Source organism: Homarus americanus, unplaced genomic scaffold, assembly GCF_018991925.1.
Source record: "Homarus americanus isolate GMGI-L3 unplaced genomic scaffold, GMGI_Hamer_2.0 scaffold23617, whole genome shotgun sequence".
NCBI lineage: Eukaryota > Metazoa > Arthropoda > Malacostraca > Decapoda > Nephropidae > Homarus > Homarus americanus.
The window spans coordinates 6,030,257-6,052,751 of record NW_024720711.1 but is presented as its reverse complement, the minus strand read 5'-3'; the positions used below and the strand labels follow the sequence as shown (position 1 = coordinate 6,052,751).

Here is a 22,495-nt window from a genome sequence, read left to right as displayed (position 1 = left end):
AATACTAACCTACATAAGGTTTGTCAACTAACAAGTCTTTTACTATGGATAGTTGAGTAACACTAACAAGCTTTGTAGTGTGATATCATTATCAGGGTGATTAATTCCTTATTAACTTTCAAGTAGTTTACCCTCAAAATTCTTCAAACTATTTTGGTGAGGTTGAGCATTACTTAGCTTTCAAAAGGTATTTAACTTTTTTCTTTTTTGACAATGTCCATGATAAAAATGTTAAATTGTACAGAATATGTGTTTGTTATTAAAAAAAAATTATGTCCTTGGAATAAACCTTAATCAATGATAGTACAAGTAAGGCATGATCACCCTTTCCTAAACCCTGACATAGCACACGGTACACATTGTATTTGGAGGCTGCGATTATTACGAATGTCTGTCATCTGTACTCTTATTTTGTTTCATAATTTTATTTAGTCGTAGCCATTCTCCCCTTTTGTGTACCACGTATTTTAGTTTGCATAAATATGTTTGACCTTTTTGTACAGGTGTTTGTATGTTCCCTATTTTTTAATCACTGCATCCTTGACCCTTCTATATCCGACAAGTTTGTAGATTTTGTATTTCCTGACCTTTTTATCAAACATTATCTTGGTTACTCCATATTTTCTCTGATAACAATATTTATGTCTTTTCCAAATATCTTTACATACACCCTTTGTTTTCTTATTTGTTTTTTTCATCTTTTCCCATATCGTCATACCAGGTATATTTTGTTTTGGGATCATTTATATTTTTCAGCCCGTTTGTGGTCATTTACATCATGTTTTCCTGCCTGTATGTGATTTAAGTTCTTCAATGTAGCCTGTGGTTGTTGTCTTCTACTGTACTGTGCATATATTTACAAGGTATACTGTACATACATAGTAGTTATTCCCTGCACTGTCTGTTTTGTAACACATGCAAATACTGTTTGTCAAATGAACAGTTTGTTTCTTAGTTTTGTCATACTTGGCCAGTTTTCTCTCGTGCCTGTACTTGAATAGTTATGATTGTACCTTTTGTCATATTAGGTATTCTGTTTCTTCATATCTTTTTGTATCTTGTTCATCAGCTTATTTCCTGGGTACTTGGGCTATTTGCATTGGTAAATCATTTCTATCCTATTTTCCATACTGTATACTATACCTGCATAGACTGGCTTTCATATTTGTTTTTTCAGACCATTTTTTTCTTTTCTTTCTTTGCCATTGTTTTTTCCATAGTATATAGTGCTGTACAGTGCAGTACTGTACTGACTTCTCATTCCCTGTACTGTATATTTTGTTTTAGTTTTTATTAAGTATTTTTTTTTCATTTCTGTGTGTGCATTTATGTCCAAATGCATTTTGTGTGTGTGTGTGTGTGCATACATGCGTGCATAAGTACGTGTGTGTGTGTGTGTGTGTGTGTAATAATAAATAATAATAATAACTAACGGTTTATTGAAAAAAGTCGGCAGCCCGAAGGCTGAAAATATACAGTACATTGGACAAAAATGACTTATTACATACAAAGACATGGGGTGGGTGGGTTGTTTAACAAAAGCTTTCATTACTGAAAGGAGAAGGAACATGAATTGAACATACAAATTATTATAGTTTACACTTGATGGCCCCGGCCTGGATTGCTCATGGAGACATCAGGTGGTGTGGTGTTCACGTGGTGTAGTAACTCGTCCTCGGGTGTTGATATGAAGGGCCTCATGTGGTCATGGGGTCACCGGGTGGTGTGGTGTTCACGTGGTGCAGTAACTCGTCCTCGGGTGTTAATATGAAGGACCTCACGTGGTCATGGGGACACCAGGTGGTGTGGTGTTCACGTGGTGCAGTAACTCGTCCTCGGGTATTGATATGAAGGACCTCACGTGGTCATGGGGTCACCGGGTGGTGTGGTGTTCACGTGGTGCAATAACTCGTCCTCGGGTGTTGATATGAAGGACCTCACGTGGTCATGGAGACACCAGGTGGTGTGATGTTCACGTGGTGCAGTAACTCGTCCTCGGGTGTTAATATGAAGGGCCTCACGTGGTCATGGGGACACCGGGTGGTGTGGTGTTCACGTGGTGCAGTAACTTGTCCTCGGGTGTTAATATGAAGGGCCTCACGTGGTCATGGGGACACCAGGTGGTGTGGTGTTCACGTGGTGCAGTAACTCGTCCTCGGGTGTTGATTTGAAGGGCCTCACATGGTCATGGGGACACCAGGTGGTGTGGTGTTCACGTGGTGCAGTAACTCGTCCTCGGGTGTTAATATGAAGGGCCTCACATGTCATGGGGACACCGGGTGGTGTGGGGTGGTGTCACAGTACACCACCCTACTGGGTGGTGTGTTATTTTGTAGTCAGGTGTGAAGCCGACCCACTGTTGTTCCCAGGGAGGGCTGATTAGCACCTTGTCAGAAGATGGCGGTCATTTCCCAGGGGCGCTTATCTCACTGGTGGGTCACGGTTCTCACTGGTACTGTCTAGTGCTGAATTCACTGGCTTAAACACTGTTCACCGCTGTTCAACACTGGTCCCACTTCTTTCCGAAACGAAATTGTCACTTTGGTTATGTTGATATCCTGGTGGTGAGGATGGGTCGGGGAGAGGGACTTGGGGAATGGGCCGAACATTGGCCAAGGGGGGCAGCTGCTCTGCAGGAGCAGCGCCTGAATAGGTCTTGACCCTACTGTGTGTGTGTGTGTGTGTGTGTGTGTGCATACAATCACATCCCCCTCCATAGATACAATTTATATAATGAAAACATTACATTTAACTTTTATATCATTTATTTAATTTCATTTACTTTTACTTTAAACCTATATAGAATTAAAACGTCATGTATCATTTACTTTTTTTTCTGTTTTTATGTAAGATGAATAAGTGATCTATTCCAAGAACAGTGGATACAGCTCAGCAACAAGTATGCAGGAATTCTTTAGTCCAAATTAAAAATGAATGGGATACAATGCCATATGTAAGAGAGTCATCACTCTTAATGCTGGAAGAATAGTTTTGTAATGAAGTAATTGCTAACCTAGTGTGTGTTTGTGTGTGATGTAGGGAGCTGCCCTTTTTTGTCTATGTACTTTACTATTGATTAGTATTATATAAACAAATGAAGATCTGGATTCATTCCTAAGAATACTGTACTCCTAAGTGGCATAAGTGAATACAATACTGTACTGGGAAAGATTGGCAAGACCTTCCTAAACCTTCTTCCATTTCTAGCAAAGCAGGCCCATGAGGGTGGGTTGGCTAGAAACACTTACATATTCTGGGTACTGTATATTTTATGGTAACTGAAATTTTTTTTTTTAATAATTTGACCATCTTGCAGGTCAGGGTACCCAGGGGTCAGAGGCACAAAATATCTTTAACTGCAACAGCATTGTGCTACTCAATTTTCTTAACATATCCAATTATTAGAACTGTGTGTGCACACTTGTGTACAGGGGGCTTCCCAATTTCGTGGATTTTTATTTCAAGGTCCTCTATTATTTGCAGATGACTCTCTGGGTGTACCAAAGAATGTCTGTGGGTAGTTTTAAAGTTGCCTGCATTTTCATGGCTGAGACAGGGAGCCATTCGTTCTAGAGACAGTAATTTCCTTTACCTGTATTCTAAATATGTGTGTGTGTGTGTGTGTAGAGACACACACATACAAATAAATAATAATTGAAAAATCCTCTCACAAATAATCAGAAACAGATTTATTAAAAATGTGACAGTCTACCCTAAGTCCATTCTCTATTACAGTACTTTATTAATAGAGCATGGACTTGAGGGTAGACTGTCACATTTTTAATAAATTGGTTTCTGATTATTTGTGAGAGTATTTTTCAATTAATATTTATTTGTATGTGTTATATACAACTCAGGTAAAAGAAATAATTGTCCTGAGGGCAAACACGTAAAAAGAATATGCATTTCTGTGTACACAAGTAAAAATGTAACCCCCCACCATTCGTGGCTATTTTGAGAACCTAACCCCCGCGAATTTGGGGCCCCCTGTCCTTAATTTTAACACTTTAACAAATAAGAACATGCCCCTCACTTGCTTTGAGGTAGAGATGCTTTGAGTGAGTAACTAGAACTATGACTACAGTGAAACTCTATTCAGTGAACTATATGGAGAGAAAAGTCCGTTATATCGAGGGTCCATTAGATGTGAAACCTCCATCTAATGAACTACATAGAGATGAAAAGCCCATTATATCAAGGGTCCGTTAGATGTGAAACTCCCATCTAATGGATTATAAGGAGAGAAGTCAAGTACAGTATATGGAGGTTTCACGATACTGCAGTGTGACCACTAGAGTTCCTTATTAACTCTGCACTACTAAATCTCTGTAACATTAGGAGGGCTGTACAGCTCTGTATAATAGAGGCATTTGAGATAAAGAAAGTTAACAGATGACACACTATCCAAGTTCCTCCTTTCTTTCTTTTTGTGTATACTTAAAGGTGAAATTGGGTGTAGTTGGCCTTATGGCCCACCAGGGACAGTACAGATACAGCACATTGTAGGCTAAGCTTTGTCTTAGTTGGTTCTGCCGTCAACTTCCCAACTTCTCCAATTGTAAAATTAGGTATCCGTTCACAGCTGGGTGTGATGGGGGTGCCTCAGATGCAAATCCGTATCCCCTAGGGCAGGAGGCAAGCACTGTATCCACTTGGCTGTAAAATATTTAAAGTATTGTACTGTATAGGTATTCCTCCGTTAACTAGATAGATTTTTCCGAAAAAAAAAATTGTGTGAAGTGAAATTAATTGTCCCTTAGAAAAACATAATATAAGGTGAGGATTGTGTTTGAGAGAATATTAATTACAAATATTAATATGTAACGTGCTTTGTTAAAATCTGTAATGGTTAAGAATCTGCACAGTTTCAGATTTAAAGTGTACGTCAAGTTTTGTCCATGAATTTGTGAGTCAGGCTGCTCGTGTGCTGCTGTCACCCACACACTCCCGTGAGTGGCTGTGTACATAGTGTGGTGGCATTTATTTTGATATGCAGTACAGTACACTATACAGTATTTCATAAATTCGTATAACAATACTTTTTCAGTAGCATATGTGTAGAGATTAGCTGTGTGTGTGGTTGGTGTCACAGTGTGGAGAGTGGCTGCATGCTTGTGACAATCTTTTGGTAGTCAACATGCAAAATGCTGCCTCCTCATAATACTCTTGTAGTTCATCCACTTCAATTTCAGTAAAAGCTGTGTAATTAGTAACGTGTTCAAATTTTAGCTCTACAGAAATTCCTAATCTCAAACTCTGCTTAAGTCAAAATCTCATAGAGAGAACAATTACTTGAATGTAGAATATATTATTCAATGGCAGTTCATCCATTTGGACTGCAGAGCTGCATCCATGACACTTAACTGGCAGACATGATATATCTGATCCCAAAGCAGAAAAAAATTATGCCAACTTGTCTATATTTACTTATTTTTATATTGTTTTCCAAACAAGATAACTAAATTTTCCCTAAATAAAGGTAAAAACACACTTCAACATTCCCTTCAAGCATTACATGAAGATGCTGACATCATTCAGTTTTGTACTGCTAGACAACACAGAAACTGTATCGTACAGAAATTATGCATAATATTGTGAACATCAGATAAATAAAATGAAATTTATATTTAAAACCAACCTTAAAGTATGATGATGATGTGGGAAGCTGGAGGAGTAATATGCACTAGTTTGTTGGTTGTAGGGCTCACAGTAGCTGCCCACAGTTTTCAGACATACATGAGACACGGTTCTGGATAGATTAGGACTGCTGGTTATTGAGATGGTAAATTGTAGCAATACAGTAGAACTTCGACAAACTGGCGAATTGGGGCAGACTCCAGTCCGGAAATGCGATTTTGAAAAGAGCAAATCAATGGGGAGTCTGGACATAACTCTGCTTATGTGGACTGTTTCTGGAAAATCATTAGTGCTTCTGACGATTAATTTAGTTAGGCCAATACAGTATAGTTTAAACCAAGAAGTGAAATATGTGTCTTACAGGTTGTGTAAAGTGAGAAGTTGATGTTTAGTGGATATGGTGTGGATGTGTAGTGAAAATTATGTGAGTGTGTAGTGGAGATGATGTGGATGTGTAATGGAGATGATGTATATGTTTTGTGGAGATGATGTGGATGTGTAATGGAGATGATGTATATGTTTAGTGGAGATGATGTGGATGTGTAATGGAGATGATGTATATGTTTTGTGGAGATGATGTGGATGTGTAATGGAGATGATGTATATGTTTTGTGGAGATGATGTGGATGTGTAATGGAGATGATGTATATGTTTTGTGGAGATGATGTGGATGTGTAGAGGATATGTAAAGAAGAAGATGATGGGTGTGTAGTGGAGCTGATGTGGGTTTGTAGTGGAGAAGATGTGGACGTATAATGGAGGTGATGTGGATGTGTAGTGGATATAATGTGGTTTTTAATACTGTGTGTTTCATTAACCCCTAAAGCCCAGGTGTCGTAAGACCCGTCGGACTCCCCACGGGCATTTTTCGTATTTTTTTTTCTCCTCGATCTATTGTCACCTTATAAACGGGTTAGTCAATAAAAGAAAAAAAAAGAAGAAAGAATGTACTTACATTCAACTTTCATTGTAGCATGGTTGGAGAGTTGTCTGAAGTGTTGATGAGCTGTGTCGAGTAATGAAACATGTTTTGACTGAAGCTGTTGTGCACAGCGAGCGGGAGGTGATATTGACACACACTTGCAACACACAATTCTTACTTAAAGTCACTTTTATATCATATTTGTATCTTATAAGCTACAACAAAACAAACAACGTTTATATTTGCTTCAAAAGAACTATAAATTACCGAACATACTGAAGGGCGAAGGACGTGCATCCATCACGATAGTTGGTGGATAACTGACCACAAGGCATCACCTGGGGTCACTTTAGTGAACATAGAGGAACATCACCTGGGGTCACTTTAGTGAACATAGAGGAACATCACCCGGGGTCACTTTAGTGAACATAGAGGAACATCACCCGGGGTCACTTTAGTGAACGTAGAGGAACATCACCCGGGCTTTAAGGGTTAAATATATTTGTAAAGGCTTACTAAATATAAATATAAATTGAATAAATTCGATACGCTGATGAAAAATTTATTTTCCTTGCCGTCAATAAATGTCAATACGAGCAGCGCACCATCTGCCGATCACTTGAATACTGGGGCCATAACGTGTGTTGTGACTCGCTTACTCTCGGGAAGTTATGGATGGTTGGCAATGCATTGCGTAAACATATTACTAATCATAATGTAAATAAGAAATAATTAGTTATGCATGTAGAAATAATGAATTGTTTATGAAAAAAAGAGTAAGGTAATTAATTAATAAAACTGAACTTAATGTTATAATAATGAGCAATTACAGTGAGACCGATGACGGATGCTACTTACTTGACCTTGACTATGTATCCCACAGATCCACATCATATCCATTAAACATCCACATTATATCCACTATAGAGCCATTACACACCCACACAGTCATTGAGGCTTATATAATAATCATAGGTTTTATGATTTCATATGGAGTAGGGGAAGGAGGAAAGTTATTCCCATACTTGCTATAAGAAAACCCAGAACACCAATCTCTTTAAAAAAAATACTACACATTTCAATATGATTTGATAATGTTCATCGCATATGTATGAAAAATTATAAATAAATTGTTTGCACTCTTATCTTTTTCTTCGGTTTTCATAATTTACAGTATTTTTCCATATCAAGGAATTGTGGAAGACTTTTTGGATTTCTTTAACATACCGGTAAATAAAAAAATAAATTAGTGTTTTATATTTTGAAGGTAAAAGTCTGAAATTGGTGCAAAATTAACAATTCCTTGGTATGAATACTGGCGCTTGAAAAAAATGCTTCTCCATGCCTAAAGGGCAAAATGCAATGGGAACGAAAACCAAGATTTCCCTTATGAGGGTCAAATAATGTCATTATTATTGTTATTGTTATTTTAATATTATGACAGTACTGTATTATAGTACTGTATTTGAATACTGTACAATATTTGAAATATTTGAGAAGGGGTTGGTATACATTATAGCAAATTCGTCAGGTAAAGAGAGGTAATACTGTGTATGTGCGCGTGTGTGTGTGTGTGTGTGTGTACATGGGGTCCCCAGGTTACAAACGGGTTCTGTTCCTGGGGATATTCTTAAGTTGGATTTGTACGTAAGTTGTAACACATGCTATGTGCATACCGTACTTACAGAAAAATTTTTAAAATCCCACTATATCATCGCCTAAGTCCTTATATACATCTAAAATCACTTAATTTAAGATACAAGAAGAAATAGAATGATAAAATACAGTAAATTAAAGTGAAAAATAAGTCATCGGGTAAATAAAACACTGTAAATTTCAAGTTTAACCTAGTTCGTATTTGCGGGCGTTCACAAGTCAGGGACCCCTTGTATATATACTGTGTGTGTATATATACATACAGTATTACCCTCTCTATAAACTGAAATTCGCTATACTGTAGGCAAATGCTGTGCTGAACCATTCCTCAGATTCCAGTACAGTATTACCTCTCTATACCGAATGATGCTTCGTAAATTGGGGTCTACCTGTAGTGCAGACATGTATTATCCAAGGAATTCCTGTACACTAATGCATATGTATTATGTATGTATAATAGATGTAAATGTTTTATTTACATACTAAAATTTACGGCTTTAGAGATGCAAAGTTTAGAACGTGGTGAAAAAATTAAAATAGGGTTGTAAAAATAACTCCCACCCATTTTCTTCATTATGCATCTCTACAAGTTGTTAATTTAATATGTAAATGAAACCATTGTTCAGAATAGTTTGCAAATAAATACTAAGCATAATTTTGTGGCTGATGACCATAAAAAAGATTTTTGTTAGTTTGGTAAAATATATGGAAGAAACATTGCCCTGTAGCAGGTACTCTACACCATACGATGATAAAGTTATGGAAGCAAGAAAATGCAGCAGAATCAGAAGTAGTACTATATATAACTTGGTTTTGAGTTATTGTCGTAAAAACCTTATATTTGTGTTTCATATAAATATAGAAAGATGGTGTGTCCTTGGGTGTCAGAACCATTCACTCCACTACCTTAGAGAAGCATTTTTGTATATAGTACAGTACAGTACTGTATATTTGAAGCAGACTTGACTGCTCAGTAGCCTCTAAACACTTATAACATTATGTATCTTTTAAGTGGTGATATACTTTCCTTCTGCCATTGCTTTGGAATATGAAAACATGATGGTTACCCAGCTACAGTAGTGTGTGATGTAAATGAAAGGTAACAAGTAGTAAGAGCACATAAGAAAAGTTTTCAAAAATTACTGGGAAAATTACATTGGATCCCTTAAACTACCATGAATACAGTATTTCTTCTTTGTTCAGTAGGCATGTCAGATATTTCTTAAATTGTGAAAACTGTACCTGTAAGGTTCAAATTATGTTCATAGCAATCATATAATCCTGAGTACAATACTGCATTAAAGAAAAAGTATTGGATTTTCTAATGAAAAGGGGGGGGGGGGGGTCTGGACCCCCTGGATCTGCCCCTGCACATACCTTACACCTGATACATTAGGCTCACTCACTTTTTTAGAACATAAAGTATTTAGAGTTTAAAGTACTGTACTGTAATAAGAGAAGGTAACTACTTGGCTAAGAGTGGACCCAACTTGTTGCTATTTTACCAAAAGTAATTTACTGTAAGTGAATTCTGCTCATTAATGCATTAAGTTTATTGGTAATATTACAGTGTGGGTGATAGCAAGACTGCTCAATAAAGCTAGTTGCTTACAAAGGAATATTTTCCACCTTTTCCTTGAAATAGTCATTTTTAGTAGCAATAAATTAATTTCAAAACACAGTACACAGGTAGTAGGAAATATTAAATAATATGTAACAAAAATTATCAGGCGTTTTATTTTCAGAAGGTATTTTTGCAGCAGTTTCTTTAGCTTATTTAATATGAAACCATTTTGGATTAGAGTAAAATGAATGTGGAGCTTATTCCTTCATCAGTTGATAGAGTGGTGAAAATGTTTGCTTACACTTAGAATCCTAGGATCTATCCTTTGAACAATTAAAAAAATTTACTGTAGTGAAATAAAAGCAACTTGTGGCATGCTGCTTGACAGTAACTGCATGGGTTGCTGTACACTTTAGATATCTGCTTATAGTCTAGTTTGTTTTACATTTTGTCCATGTTGTATGTAAATTTACTGTTGTTCTTAATTTCAGTCGTACCTTGATTATCCATAAATTTAGGTTAATTTGGGGTAAAATTGTAACAGATTTATTGATGTTACTTTTGGGTTTGAAATTATAAATTTGGTTATACAGTATTTAATTAAAGAAGACTAATGTGAGATATGTGTATAATAAATATGATGATGGTTTAGTTTGCAGGAGAATAAATTTGTAGTGAATGGTGTCAGAAGTTTGCAAGAGATCATCTATAAAAAGTTGCATTGAAGTTAATTTCCAAGTTAGAGCTAAGATAATTATTCTACTGTGGATTTCTCTTGAAAGCCAATACAGTACTCAAGGTGCAGGGCTTCATTAAAAAGTATTAAAATGTAATGACACTCAGACAAACCTTGGTTATCCAATATTCCACCTAACTGCTGTCCACCAAAAATGTAAACAAATATTTATATAACAATGAATGTAATACAAAACAGCACTAGTGATTGATGTGTTACATCATTTCAAGAGGTGTTTTTGGGTTTCATTGTACTGTATTATTATTTAAGTTACTCTTAACATTATAAATCAAAATTTGTTTAAGCCTTGAAATTTAGATACCACCGTTACATATATTTTTGCAATGCTGGAAAACAAAAGGCCACCATTAAGCTGTGTCCCTTATTATCATATATGCAATGTACACTTCATCCTCATGGTAGTCTCAGTCAAAAGTAATTATCCACCCCTTCTACTACCTTACCTGCCTTTCTACACAACAGGAGACAAGAGGGTGGGGGAAGTATTGAAGGGACTTAAGCTTGGAGTGGCAAACCCGGTTAAGGTAGGAGGGCGCAACTCAGGGCCACATATGTAGCAAGGGTGTATGTGGTCTGATTATTATCCTTAACACCTGAAGAAGGTGTTAAGGTTGGTCGGTACAGCTTGACGTTGATGGCATTAATGACTCTGGTAGTGGATAGGCCTAAAGCCCAAGCAACCAACCAGGAAGGACAGGTGTCATATGGACTGAACTTTCCCTTAGCTATCTATGCCTTTACTTGAGATTCTGGGGATAAACGAGAGTGAGCTTTTGGCAGGTAATGTGATAAGGTGTCCGTCCGGCTTCTGTGAGGGAAAGCCCGGGATATGACAACATAAGACAAGAGGGGGCGTGGATTGTTCACCAGCAGTAACACTAACCGAGGCTCTTACTTGATCACTTCCACCTCTCATCACTCCCGTTCTTGAAGAAAAAAATCACTATTAATTGATAAAAAAAAAATTAGAATGAATTGTTGGATAAAATGTGACCTGGCCATCCTGTAATATGTTTATTAGAGTTGTGAAAAATCAATGCGAGGTGATGAGGTGGTAGTGGCAATGGCTTTTGGTCGCTGCTCCACACCCAGCCCAGGATGGACACTAAAAAACGTGAATTGGCAAGTCACAGGCAAATTATCGGTTTGCGCTCAGCTTGCTACAATGTGTTAGAAGTTGCAAGGGAGGATGCGGTCACTTTGAGTCGCTGGTTAACCCCCTGGGAGGAGTTGGGGAACTTTGGAAATCGGCCGCTGTGACTATTTTTATGGTTAGTTAGCATTTCATATATTAAAATGACTCATGTAAACAAAATATATTTGAACTCTTAATTCATATAAATTATATAATTTTAAGCATGCCCTGACAATTCGCGGACTTCGATTATTCGCAGATGACACCATCGATATACCCAAGGATGTCTAAGGGAAGTTTTAAAGTTGCTGGCATTTTTGCAGCTGGGACAGGGAGCCATTCGTTCTAGAGACAGTTATTTCTTTTACATGTATTGTATATATGTGTGTGTGTGTGTGTGTTGACACACAAAACACATACAAATAAATAATAATAGGAAAATCCTCTCACAAATAATCAGAAACAAGACAACAAAATTTTGAAAAACTTTGTGAGTCTACCCTCAAAACACGAGTAAAAAGGAACCCCCCCCCATCCTGGTCAGCAAATGTTATTCATGGATTTGGCATTTTGCGGTCATTTGAGAACCTAACCACGAATTTTAAGGGCCATGCTGTATTGGAGAAATTTCAGAAACAAAAGTATTGGAATGAAATCAAATGATGTGAGAGTAAATGTGATGAAAACAAAAGTAATAATTAGTCAAATGGATAAAGAACTTATGTTGGAAAGTGGTCATGTGTTGTCTGTAAGAAAGGTGCTAAGAGCAACTCAGTAATGTACAATGTGTGTGGAAGTGCAATGGTGTACAGTAAGTCCTCGCTTAACGTCGGGGTTCAGTTCTAAAAACACGACGTTAAGAGGATCAATTTTCCCCATAAGAAATAGATAAAATACGAAAGTTGTGTTCCTGAGCCTCCCTCTGCCCCATGAAATACATTACATATACAGAAAATCATTGCCATTTCTATAGAAGATAATGCATACATATACAACTACAAAGTTTGTATTGGTACTCAACGATGGGCGGTGGTGGTAGAGCGAGTGTGTGGTGGGTAGTGAAGCAGAGGAGGCGGGAGGGGAGGAGTATGGCAAGAGCGGAGGTGGAGGGTGGGAGAGGAGGGAGCTGGTGAGTTGCTGAGACTCTGCGCCAAGCCGAGTGAGCAAAGCGCGGCCAGACAAGAGAGGGTGATGCACCATAAAATGTAGTCTGTGACGACGCAAAGCGACGTAGTATCAGATCACCGGGACGTTAAACGAATTTTTGGTCTCTAAAGTTTAGCGACGTAGTACCAAAACAACGTTAAGCGGGATGACGTTAAGCGCCGACTTAGTGTATATGGCAGACTGCAGGATGTTGCTGACATTAAGTGTACTATACAGTATGTGTAGCTAATCATGTGGCCTTAGCTAGGCGGAGAAACTCAACACTGGTGATATATCCCTGGACTGTGTTGATAAGTTCTGCTACATGGATGACATGATCAGTGGTGGAGGTGTTTGCAAGAGTCAGAAACAGCTGGAAGAAGTTTATGGAGCTGTTGCCCATATTGATGGCAAGAGGACAGTCTCTTTGTGTGAAAGAAAAGATAAATGCAATCAGCATGAGAAATGTGATGATGTAAGGCAGTGAAGCTTGGGCAGCTAATGAGGATGACATAAAAGACTTTGAGTGAACTGAAATGAGAATGTTGAGGTGGATGTGTAATGTGACACTGAAAGATAGGAAACCTTCTTCTGAGGTAAGAGAGCTGCTGGGTATTGAGAGTATCAGCAAAGTTTTATGTAGAGATATGCAGAGATTGTTCAGTCATTTGAAGAGAGTGGAGGAGAACTAGGGGTAGGCCGAGAATGACATGGGGTGTTTTTGTAAAAAATTACTTGAGAGGTAAGGATGTGATGAAAGAGGCTGTATTGAACTTCCATTAGGTGATTATGGGTATCCCATGGATGTGTGGAAGATTGATGGAAAATAGTAATGACTACTTTAAAACATGGTAAATATCTAATCATTTAATGTCTTTTACTACTGTATATGCATTTTTTGTTGTTGGTCATCTTTAGGGATACAGTTGCCCACAGGTATAGTATTCCACCCCTCGGTGGCCTTTCCGAACATGTATCAACGTCAAAATCACTTAATGAATGAATCGGTTATGTGAGGAGAGCACTTGCCAACCACTGCTTTCCTCCTGTTACCGTTTCACTTATAAATTGATTCCAACATTGTCACATGTTCGGAAAGGCCACCGAGGGGTGGAACACTATTCCTGTGGGCAACTGTACATACGATTAGATAAAGTGAAGATGCATAATTTGTTGTCCCATTCCACTGAAAGTTGGAAGCACTTTCCTGAACTCAATAGATTCATAATGTGTGATATCTCCGTTAGCCAGAACAATTGGTGCAGAGCACTTCCGGGAATGAGAGATTTCCGGGTAACGAGACGACTCTCTCAAAGCCTGAAAAAATTCCTCATATCAGGAATTTTCTGGGTAATGGAATAATGTTCTCGAAGGTTCCAAAATGATACATTATTTCATCTCTTGTAGATGGAAAAAATCCTTCACCCCTGGAATTTTCCAGTTAACGGAAAAATTTTCTCGAAAGTTCCAGAAATTGTGCATTACATTATCTCCTGAACCCGGAAAAATATCCCCCGTCCCAGAAAATTTATCTTGGAATTTCCAGAAAATGCCCAATTTTCATCTTGCAAACCCAGAATAAAAATCCCCCATCCCTGGAATTTTCCGGGTACTAGGAAAATGTTCTCAGAATTTTCCAGAAAATGTGCCCTTCTGAAAATCTTTTCCAAAGCTGGAATTTTCCAAAAAGTTACTGCTTTGGGAATGATTTTCCAAAAAATTTCAATTCCAGCTATCGAGAGTTTCAGTTTTGAGGTATTTTGGCTAACGGAGATATTACAGAAGAAAAAATACTTCATTGCCATTTGGTAATCATTTCACTACACACTGGACACAGGAGACAGCCATCAGCTGAGATACCTCATGCTACTCCCCCCCTCCTGCTCTATGTGCTAACTTCAGTGCACAAAGAAATGTTTATTCCCTTATGTTTTTTACTTTGTGCATGTAACAATTTTAACAGAGGGGAAAAGAAAAGAAAATTTTATATATCTACCCGAAATTATGAGTTGAAAAATAACCATAACATAACTCTGACGGCCTCACTCTGATTCTGCGCTCATCTCCCAGGTACAGGTATTCCCATTGGTGAAATTATTCTCTAGTGAACTTTACCACAATCATGGCCCCTAAAAGGAAAATTAGTGGCAGTGATTGTGGTAGTGAGAGTGAAAAAAAAAGTACATACCCGTACTGCGATAGTAAAAAATTTGAAGTGAAAACACAAAAAAATGGCATACAAACTGGTATCCAAAGCAACAAAAAAACCTACTGTAAATTGAATTGTTTGATAAATGCTTTCCTGAATACTTGTACAGGAATAATTATTATGGATAATCAGGGTACATGTGTCATGGTGTTTGGTTTGTATTTAAGTACAGATAATATTTAGGTGTGTTGCCTTTTAAATTATAATAAGTTTCTTGCTTTGCTTTGTGTAATTTCACTGTTATTTTTTTTAAACTTGTTCTGGACTGAGACTTCAACTGAGCGATTTCTATAATTTCAGAAAAGTTATTTCACTTTAAATAGAACAATGATATTGATTTTTTGAAATGAAATTATGATGTAATTATAGTACATTATTGTCTAAATGTGATTCTTTGTAATACAGTAGTAGCAAAGCAAGATTGTTTAAGGGCTAGTGTTAATTAGTCAAGTGTCATGATTCTACTGCTGTAATGGTGGTTTTATCATGTTGTTGTGTCTTTAACCCTTGCCCTTATATCCCGGCTATGTGACGCCATTTACTCAAAAGTCAAACCTCGTTCCCTTAACCCCTTAATGTTCTGGATAATTAACTTGCAGAGAGTGACTAGCATGAAACCAATTACTAAGCTGCAGTAATGTGAGATTAATTCAAGATGACTCTTACATTATAACCTGATGGAGGAATTTTGCTGTGGATAGTGCGTGGATAAATTTCATTTTCCTTATTTAGTGAAAATGGTAATTTTATACAAGTTCTATCCAGAGTTAAAATTGCCTCTCGTGAGATCTAAACTCAGATTAATACGAGACTAAAGGTGGCCATCCCAACGAGGTTTGACAGTTTTATGTGCAACTCGTCATCACTTACCCTCCCAAGCAGTTTGCGGAGCATGTGTTCCGGACCTTCGATGCTAATGGAGATGGGACCATAGACTTCCGAGAGTTCCTGTGTGCACTCTCTGTCACATCAAGAGGCAAGCTTGAACAGAAGCTGAGGTGGGCCTTCTCCATGTATGACCTAGATGGCAACGGCTACATCAGTCGACAGGAGATGTTGGAGATTGTCACGGTAAGAAGTATCCATTTTCTTTATCACAGTTTTCCAGATGTTATTTACTGTACAGGTGCTCCTCTACTTACGAATGAGTTATGTTCCTGAGGCTTGTTTGTAAGTCCAACTTTACTCTTGTAGATACGAAACATATTGTAAAAAATTAAAAGATTAGGTATATTTAGTACAGCTATGCCCTTTAATACAGCCTTAAAACCTGGCTCACTCTTTTCCTCTTAGGTAATGTTTGTTCTATCTGGAATTTTCTTCAAAATAATTCAGTCTCATCGACATTAAACACCAGTTCTGGCAGGTAACCCCCCCCCCCCCCAGTGATGATGTTTGTATCTCTGAAAGTTTGTAAGTTGAACATTCTTAAGTAGAGGAGCACCTGTATTTCCTTTTGAAAATATGCACTACATTACATAGTTTGAATGGAGAAATTTCAATACAGTACAGCACTTGTACAAGTACTGTACATAAGTATATTATTTGTGGTGGTGTTGTGTGTCCAGAAGTACTACTTGATCTGCTACTTATTTTTATACTCTTGTATCAATTTCAAAACTGCTATTATCCCCTTTAATTAATCTTAAACCTTCTATCTCTCTATTACTCTCCCCACTTGTTTTCTGTCTATACATTATTGGTGTTTAATATTATTCTCATCCTATCTACACAGTCACAGTACCAAATAAACTTTAACATTTTCATTAATCACAACCAGTGGATAAAATTCTCCAACAAATATTTAAAGTATTTTGGAGTCTTTAGAGCTTTATAATGTAGAGATTGAGATTTGTGGTCAAGATGTCACATTTGCAAAAAGAGATTTATGATAAGTATAAAGATGTAGAAATGGGTTTTGAATAGAAGTAACTTAAGGGTACATAGTGTGGTAGTGAGGAAACACGACTAAGAGATGGTGCTTTATTCCTGACGTTTCATCACTAGACTAGTGACTAAACGTCAGGAATAAATCTCCATCTGTCAGTCGTGCTTCCCTCACTACCACACTATGAACAATAGCAACTTAATCCCCAACTCGGTGTTTTTAGAGATGTGCATTGTGAAGAAGAGAAGAACACAAACTTTTTTAAGGAATTTTTAATAGTGGGCGATATTTTAAAAGGGCATGCAGTAAAATATATAGAGAGCATGCCCTGACAATTCACGGATCTCGATTATTCGCAGATGATACCCTGGATGTACCCAATAATGTCTAAGGGTAGTTTTAAAGTTGCTAGCATTTTTGCGGCCAGGACAGGAAGCCATTTGTTCCAGAGACAGTAATTTATTCTACCTGTATTGTATGTGTGTGTGTAGACACCCACACACAAAACACATACAAATAAATAACAATGGGAAAATCCTCTCACAAATAATCAGAAACAAGACAAAAAAAATTATAAAAAAATGTGCGAGTCTACCCTCAAATCAACTCCATGCTTTGTTTTTAAAGTTAACTTTAATAACATATATATATGGTTTGTTTTATGGCAAAGTTGTCCACAATTTTGCTGAATGTCCAATCCCCCCCCCCCCACACCATATAATATGGTGTCAGTGGCTGTAACCCTTGGCATGTGAGATGTGACTCCTGTCACCATACAGTTACTGTCTCTCAACTTGGTGGTTCCTTTGAAATGTTGATAACTTAACACAGACTTAATAGAGTTGGGTTGGCAGCTTAATGTAGAGATAAATTACCTTCACCTGACATAGGTCTCTGGGCTTCATACACTGACAACAAACAGCCCGCTTACGTGTTTTACCACTAGCCAGGAATATGAAGAAGTTTGTTGGGACCGAGTTGGTCTTGGCACAAGTTGACATTTGTCCTGACATGATTCAGTCCAATAGTCTAATATAACGTCAATTGAGCCTTCTAAGAAAAGAAACTTATCAAAAGATTTACCATACTCTATTTCTAAGTAAAAATAATTTAATTGATTAAAAGCATTCACTGTTATTAGGATAATACTTGAATACTGGTAGTTGAAATTTAAATTAGGCCTTTTTATTTTCTGATAAGTAATGCACAGTACAGTACAATATATGCATTTCTGTTGATCAGATTTTATGGGTGATAGAGTGAAGTCATAATGAATATCTTCGGACATTTCAGGCAATTTACAAGATGGTTGGCTCCGTGATGAAGATGCCAGAAGATGAGAGCACTCCTGAAAAACGTACAGACAAAATCTTCCGTCAAATGGATAAGAATAAGGATGGCAAACTTAGTCTTGAAGAGTTCATCGAAGGGGCCAAGAGTGACCCCTCCATTGTGCGCCTGCTGCAGTGTGACCCTCAATCATCTCAGTGACCTCTCTCAACCTAACCTCACCTCAATTAACCTGCCTAAATATCTGACAAAACTTTAACCTTGTAATAACTACTCTTGGCCATAATAAATTCCCACAGTTTCTAACATCCCTTAGGATTATAAACAGAATCTTGGTATTAATATTCTCCTTTAAACTGTCCACAGTCTCCCTGAAGCCCTTTGTTCCTCTCACCTTCCCAAGCATTCCGCTCTCCTGCTGTTTTCCCTACTTCTCTCAACATATTTGCCTCAGCCCCATCCCAACCCACACAAGATTCTCTGTTTTATAGGTCAAATTCTTTGTTCCCACACTACCAGCTTCACTTAGCTTTGAAGTGTCCCTATCTCACCTTTTCTTGTCCTTATCCTTAACTAGCCCCTGGAGGGTTATAAGGACTAGGTGCTTACGGTGTGAATCACACCGTCGCCTCGCTGTGTTGAGATGCCGACCTCTGGCCCTGTATCACGTTCATGTTAGGCTACAATTGGCAATGAACCTGCTAAAAATAGCAACTGAAGGGCTATACTTGTTTTCTAGTGTTAGATAGATATGGGGCTGAATGTTTTAAGGGATGTAACTTTTGTAATGAAGCTGGGCCTATGTGGGTTTGTGGGTTGTGTGGAGTGAACAATTGTACTGAGCAGGAGGATGTCTGCTCCTGTCTAGCCCTCCTGTATGTACTGCATGTTACCTGCACAAAGATTTCCTTGTCTGGTGCTCACCTGTTGGAGTCAGAATAAGCAAGAACAAAGGTGTAGCAACACATAGGGTTTGTAATTTTTCAACGATCCCAATTGTACTTAACTAGCGGAGAGTTGGCTTTACTCTGTCGGATGTTCTGAGTCATTCTACATACCAGTTATATGTATTCCATTTCTATTTTTATTTACATTTTGTCAATTGCATGTTTATACTGGCAGGTGTTTGATTTTCCCATATTCCATGAATTGCTCCTGACAAGAAAATCACTGGTCATGAATAAGGTAAAATTTTATATTTTTAAGATTAAATAAGCTTATCCAAGGGCTGGTAATGAGTTTGTGAAATTGTAAATGTATAAATAAAGGAGAAGGTAAATGCTGAAAGTCATTTTTCATGGAATTGAAAAAACAAATTTTTTGCTTAATTTAAGTCTCTGGAGTACAGAGTTTGGACAAGTGAAATAGCATCATCATTTGAAATTCAGAATTGTCTGTAAAGGCATTGAAAATTTACAATTGCCTTCTCCTTTATTTAGTGTACTTGTGACCTTGTGGGTAATGGTAAGGCATGAAATGTATTATATTCAGGCAAATTATCATGAAATTGGACTTTTGAAAAAGGAATTTGTAATCGTTTACCTGGTTACAAATACACCCCATGTATTTGCTTTAATGAGTCGGTAGTAATGTGGTTATGGGAGCTGCCAGAAAGCTACGCTTCTTGATATGAATGTGGTCGAGTTTTCCCTGCCTTTGCAATCAGTGTGTATTCAACAACTGTTCTTCTTCATCTTTGTGCCAAAGTGTCATGAGGATTTTTTTTATTATATATATATATATATATATATATATATATATATATATATATATATATATATATATATATATATATATATATATATATATATATATATATATATATATATATATATATATATATTACTATATATATATATATATATATATATATATTACTATACAATACTGTATATATATATACATATAACTCCCAAGTTCCACTGACACTCTTGTGGGGTAGCAGTGGGGCACTTTGCCTTCTTGTCTCTTGTGGGTAGTGGAAGACTGTGGTGACCCTGAACTATAAGAAGGTTGAGGTTTTATAGTAATGTTCAACTTTTCTTCATTATCATGTGGCTATGGATATCTTCCTCAAACCCACAGTGTTTAACCTGCCTCACTTCTGCTGTGCCCTGTTTATTTCCTTTATTACGAGTGCTAACAAAGTATGGGTACCTCTGATTTTCCAGTTAATTGCCTTGATTCATATGGAGACGTTTCAGACATCCTTTATTATTATGTGCACAAAATATATCATGATCACCAATTTTGTGCCATTGTTTGGGGATATTATCAAGGTGATAATAACGTCAGTTTTTAATCATAAACAGTATACTGATAATCTTTGACATTGGGCTCAAGTTGCTGATCATTTTGCATGAATCTTCAAGCTGTGGATCAATAAAGATGTAGTATAAGCATAATATTTTTTTTTTTTACTTTTTTTAGGCAAGGTTCTTGCATTGTTCCACTTTAAATTATATGTAAATTTCACTCCTGTTTTTAAGAAAAGTATCCATAACTTAACTAGGCAAAGATGACCAGCATGTCTTGTTCATTGTTAAAGAAAGTTTATAGTCTGAATTCCCGGAGAAATACAAGTGGATTTAAACTAGGAAAACTCCATCATGTATAGTTTGCAACACATTTTATAAATACAATCCTCAATTACCACTTGTGTGTCCTGAATGTGAATTTGTCTGTGAAAACAATCATATTTGATAATTCTGGCATATGACCAGGCATAAAATTTATATCTATTTTGGTAAGCCATCACATGTGTGCTGCATAATGTCTGAGTGTCTTTCTGTGATTACCACTGTTGTGTTATCTGATGACGCTTGATGACTGTGCTGTACTCAAAGTCAGGTCTGTATTTATTGCTACTTTTGCCAGGTATTGTTGTCTGGGGGACTGCCATAATCCTCCCCCATGCACAGGCTGCTTTGAAGTTTAGAGCGTCATCACTCGAGCTGTAATGTTTCAAGTTTTTGCTATGGTACATTGCTAGAAAGACCACCGCTCGCCACCATCATTGCTACTTATGCTTCCTCCTCTCACTTTTAAGTAGAGGTGGAACAGGAAAGAAGGGTTTTTGTGGGATATGTGCAGTTTCAGCATTTTTGGGAACTTTTTAATCTACAGTATTGTGATCTAATTCCATGCTTCAATTTCTATATTTCACAAAGAGTTGCACAATATCATTTTGTATAATAAATATGGGGTCTGGTGCTTGCCCTCAAATATCTGGCCGTGCAGTGCCTACCATTAAATTTTTCTTGCATTGTACTTGTGCCTAACCCCAATTCAGGTTGCTGTTTATTAAGGCAGGCTGAAGTTAACCACAGTGCAACTTCTTTTTCATTGTATGGTTCCTGTCTAGAATGAAATTGTACATGTAATGTGACCAGAAAGTTGGTTTGTGTAGACTGTGTCTGAGCTAAGGCCTCTGAACAAGTTATATTGTAAACAGTAATTTTCATTAATCATATCTATCTATTGGCAAAAAAGTAATAATAATTAAAAGTAAAATTAAGCAACATTTTGCATATTTACACACACAAAAAGGCAACCCCATTGAAAAAGGATCAAGTGCAGTATTAAAACAAATAGAATTGATCTACGTGAAGAACATTTTTTTATATTATTATTTAGATAGGTTGTGGTGCTTTGTTAACTATGTGGAGTACAAATAGACATCAGAAATAAGCTTTGGATTTGCATCAAAATGTGAATGGTGTACGTCTACAGTGTTGCCAAAAAATGCAAACCCAAACATCAGTGGCCAGAGCTGAGACACAGTCTTACAACTATGCACACTCAAGAACCAAAGTTGATGTTTTGTCTGGTTTCCTTCTTGTTGTATTTTCCTGTGAGACAGAGTATCAAATAAAAGTACAGCAACAAGATTTATTGTCTTCTTAGTTTTAATATTTCCTCTTATATCAACATGGAAGCTTCAATTTTTAAGAACTTCTTAAGACTGACAAAGAGATGAATCCTATTTTGTTTATTATGGAAAAGTTTGATAGGGCAATATGAAGCTGCAGTGTTAGTACATAATTAACTAGTGTCAGGGTTAGACAGGGAGTTAGACAGAGTTTCATACTGTCTCTCCAACATTGTAACATGTCTGCCTATTTAGAATTTTTAATGATAAGATCCAAGTAACAATGAAAGAATAAAAATAGTAAAGTACAGTATTACCCTTCTTTACGCGTTTTTTTTTTTTTTTTACGCTTTTCCACGTTTACGCGGTACCCTGCTGAACATGGAATGCTCACTTTACGCGGTGCGTGTACTCTTTTAC

At 37.1% G+C, this 22,495-nt stretch overlaps 1 protein-coding gene across 2 annotated transcripts in view; it reads left to right on the top strand.

The window, feature by feature from the left end:
• The window catches only part of LOC121860806 (neurocalcin homolog), a 36,551-nt gene extending 14,457 nt beyond the window's left edge, over positions 1 to 22,094 (top strand). The window contains exons 4-5 of one of the 2 annotated variants that reach the window (XM_042358194.1): positions 15,909 to 16,097; positions 18,208 to 22,094. In XM_042358194.1, the coding sequence (XP_042214128.1) occupies positions 15,909 to 16,097; positions 18,208 to 18,405 (387 nt within the window). In that variant the 3' untranslated portion in view covers positions 18,406 to 22,094. Of the gene's footprint in view, positions 1 to 15,905; positions 16,098 to 18,207 lie in introns of both variants that reach the window. The other variant, XM_042358193.1, reaches the window with a different exon arrangement.
• The last annotated feature ends 401 nt before the right edge of the window (positions 22,095 to 22,495 follow it).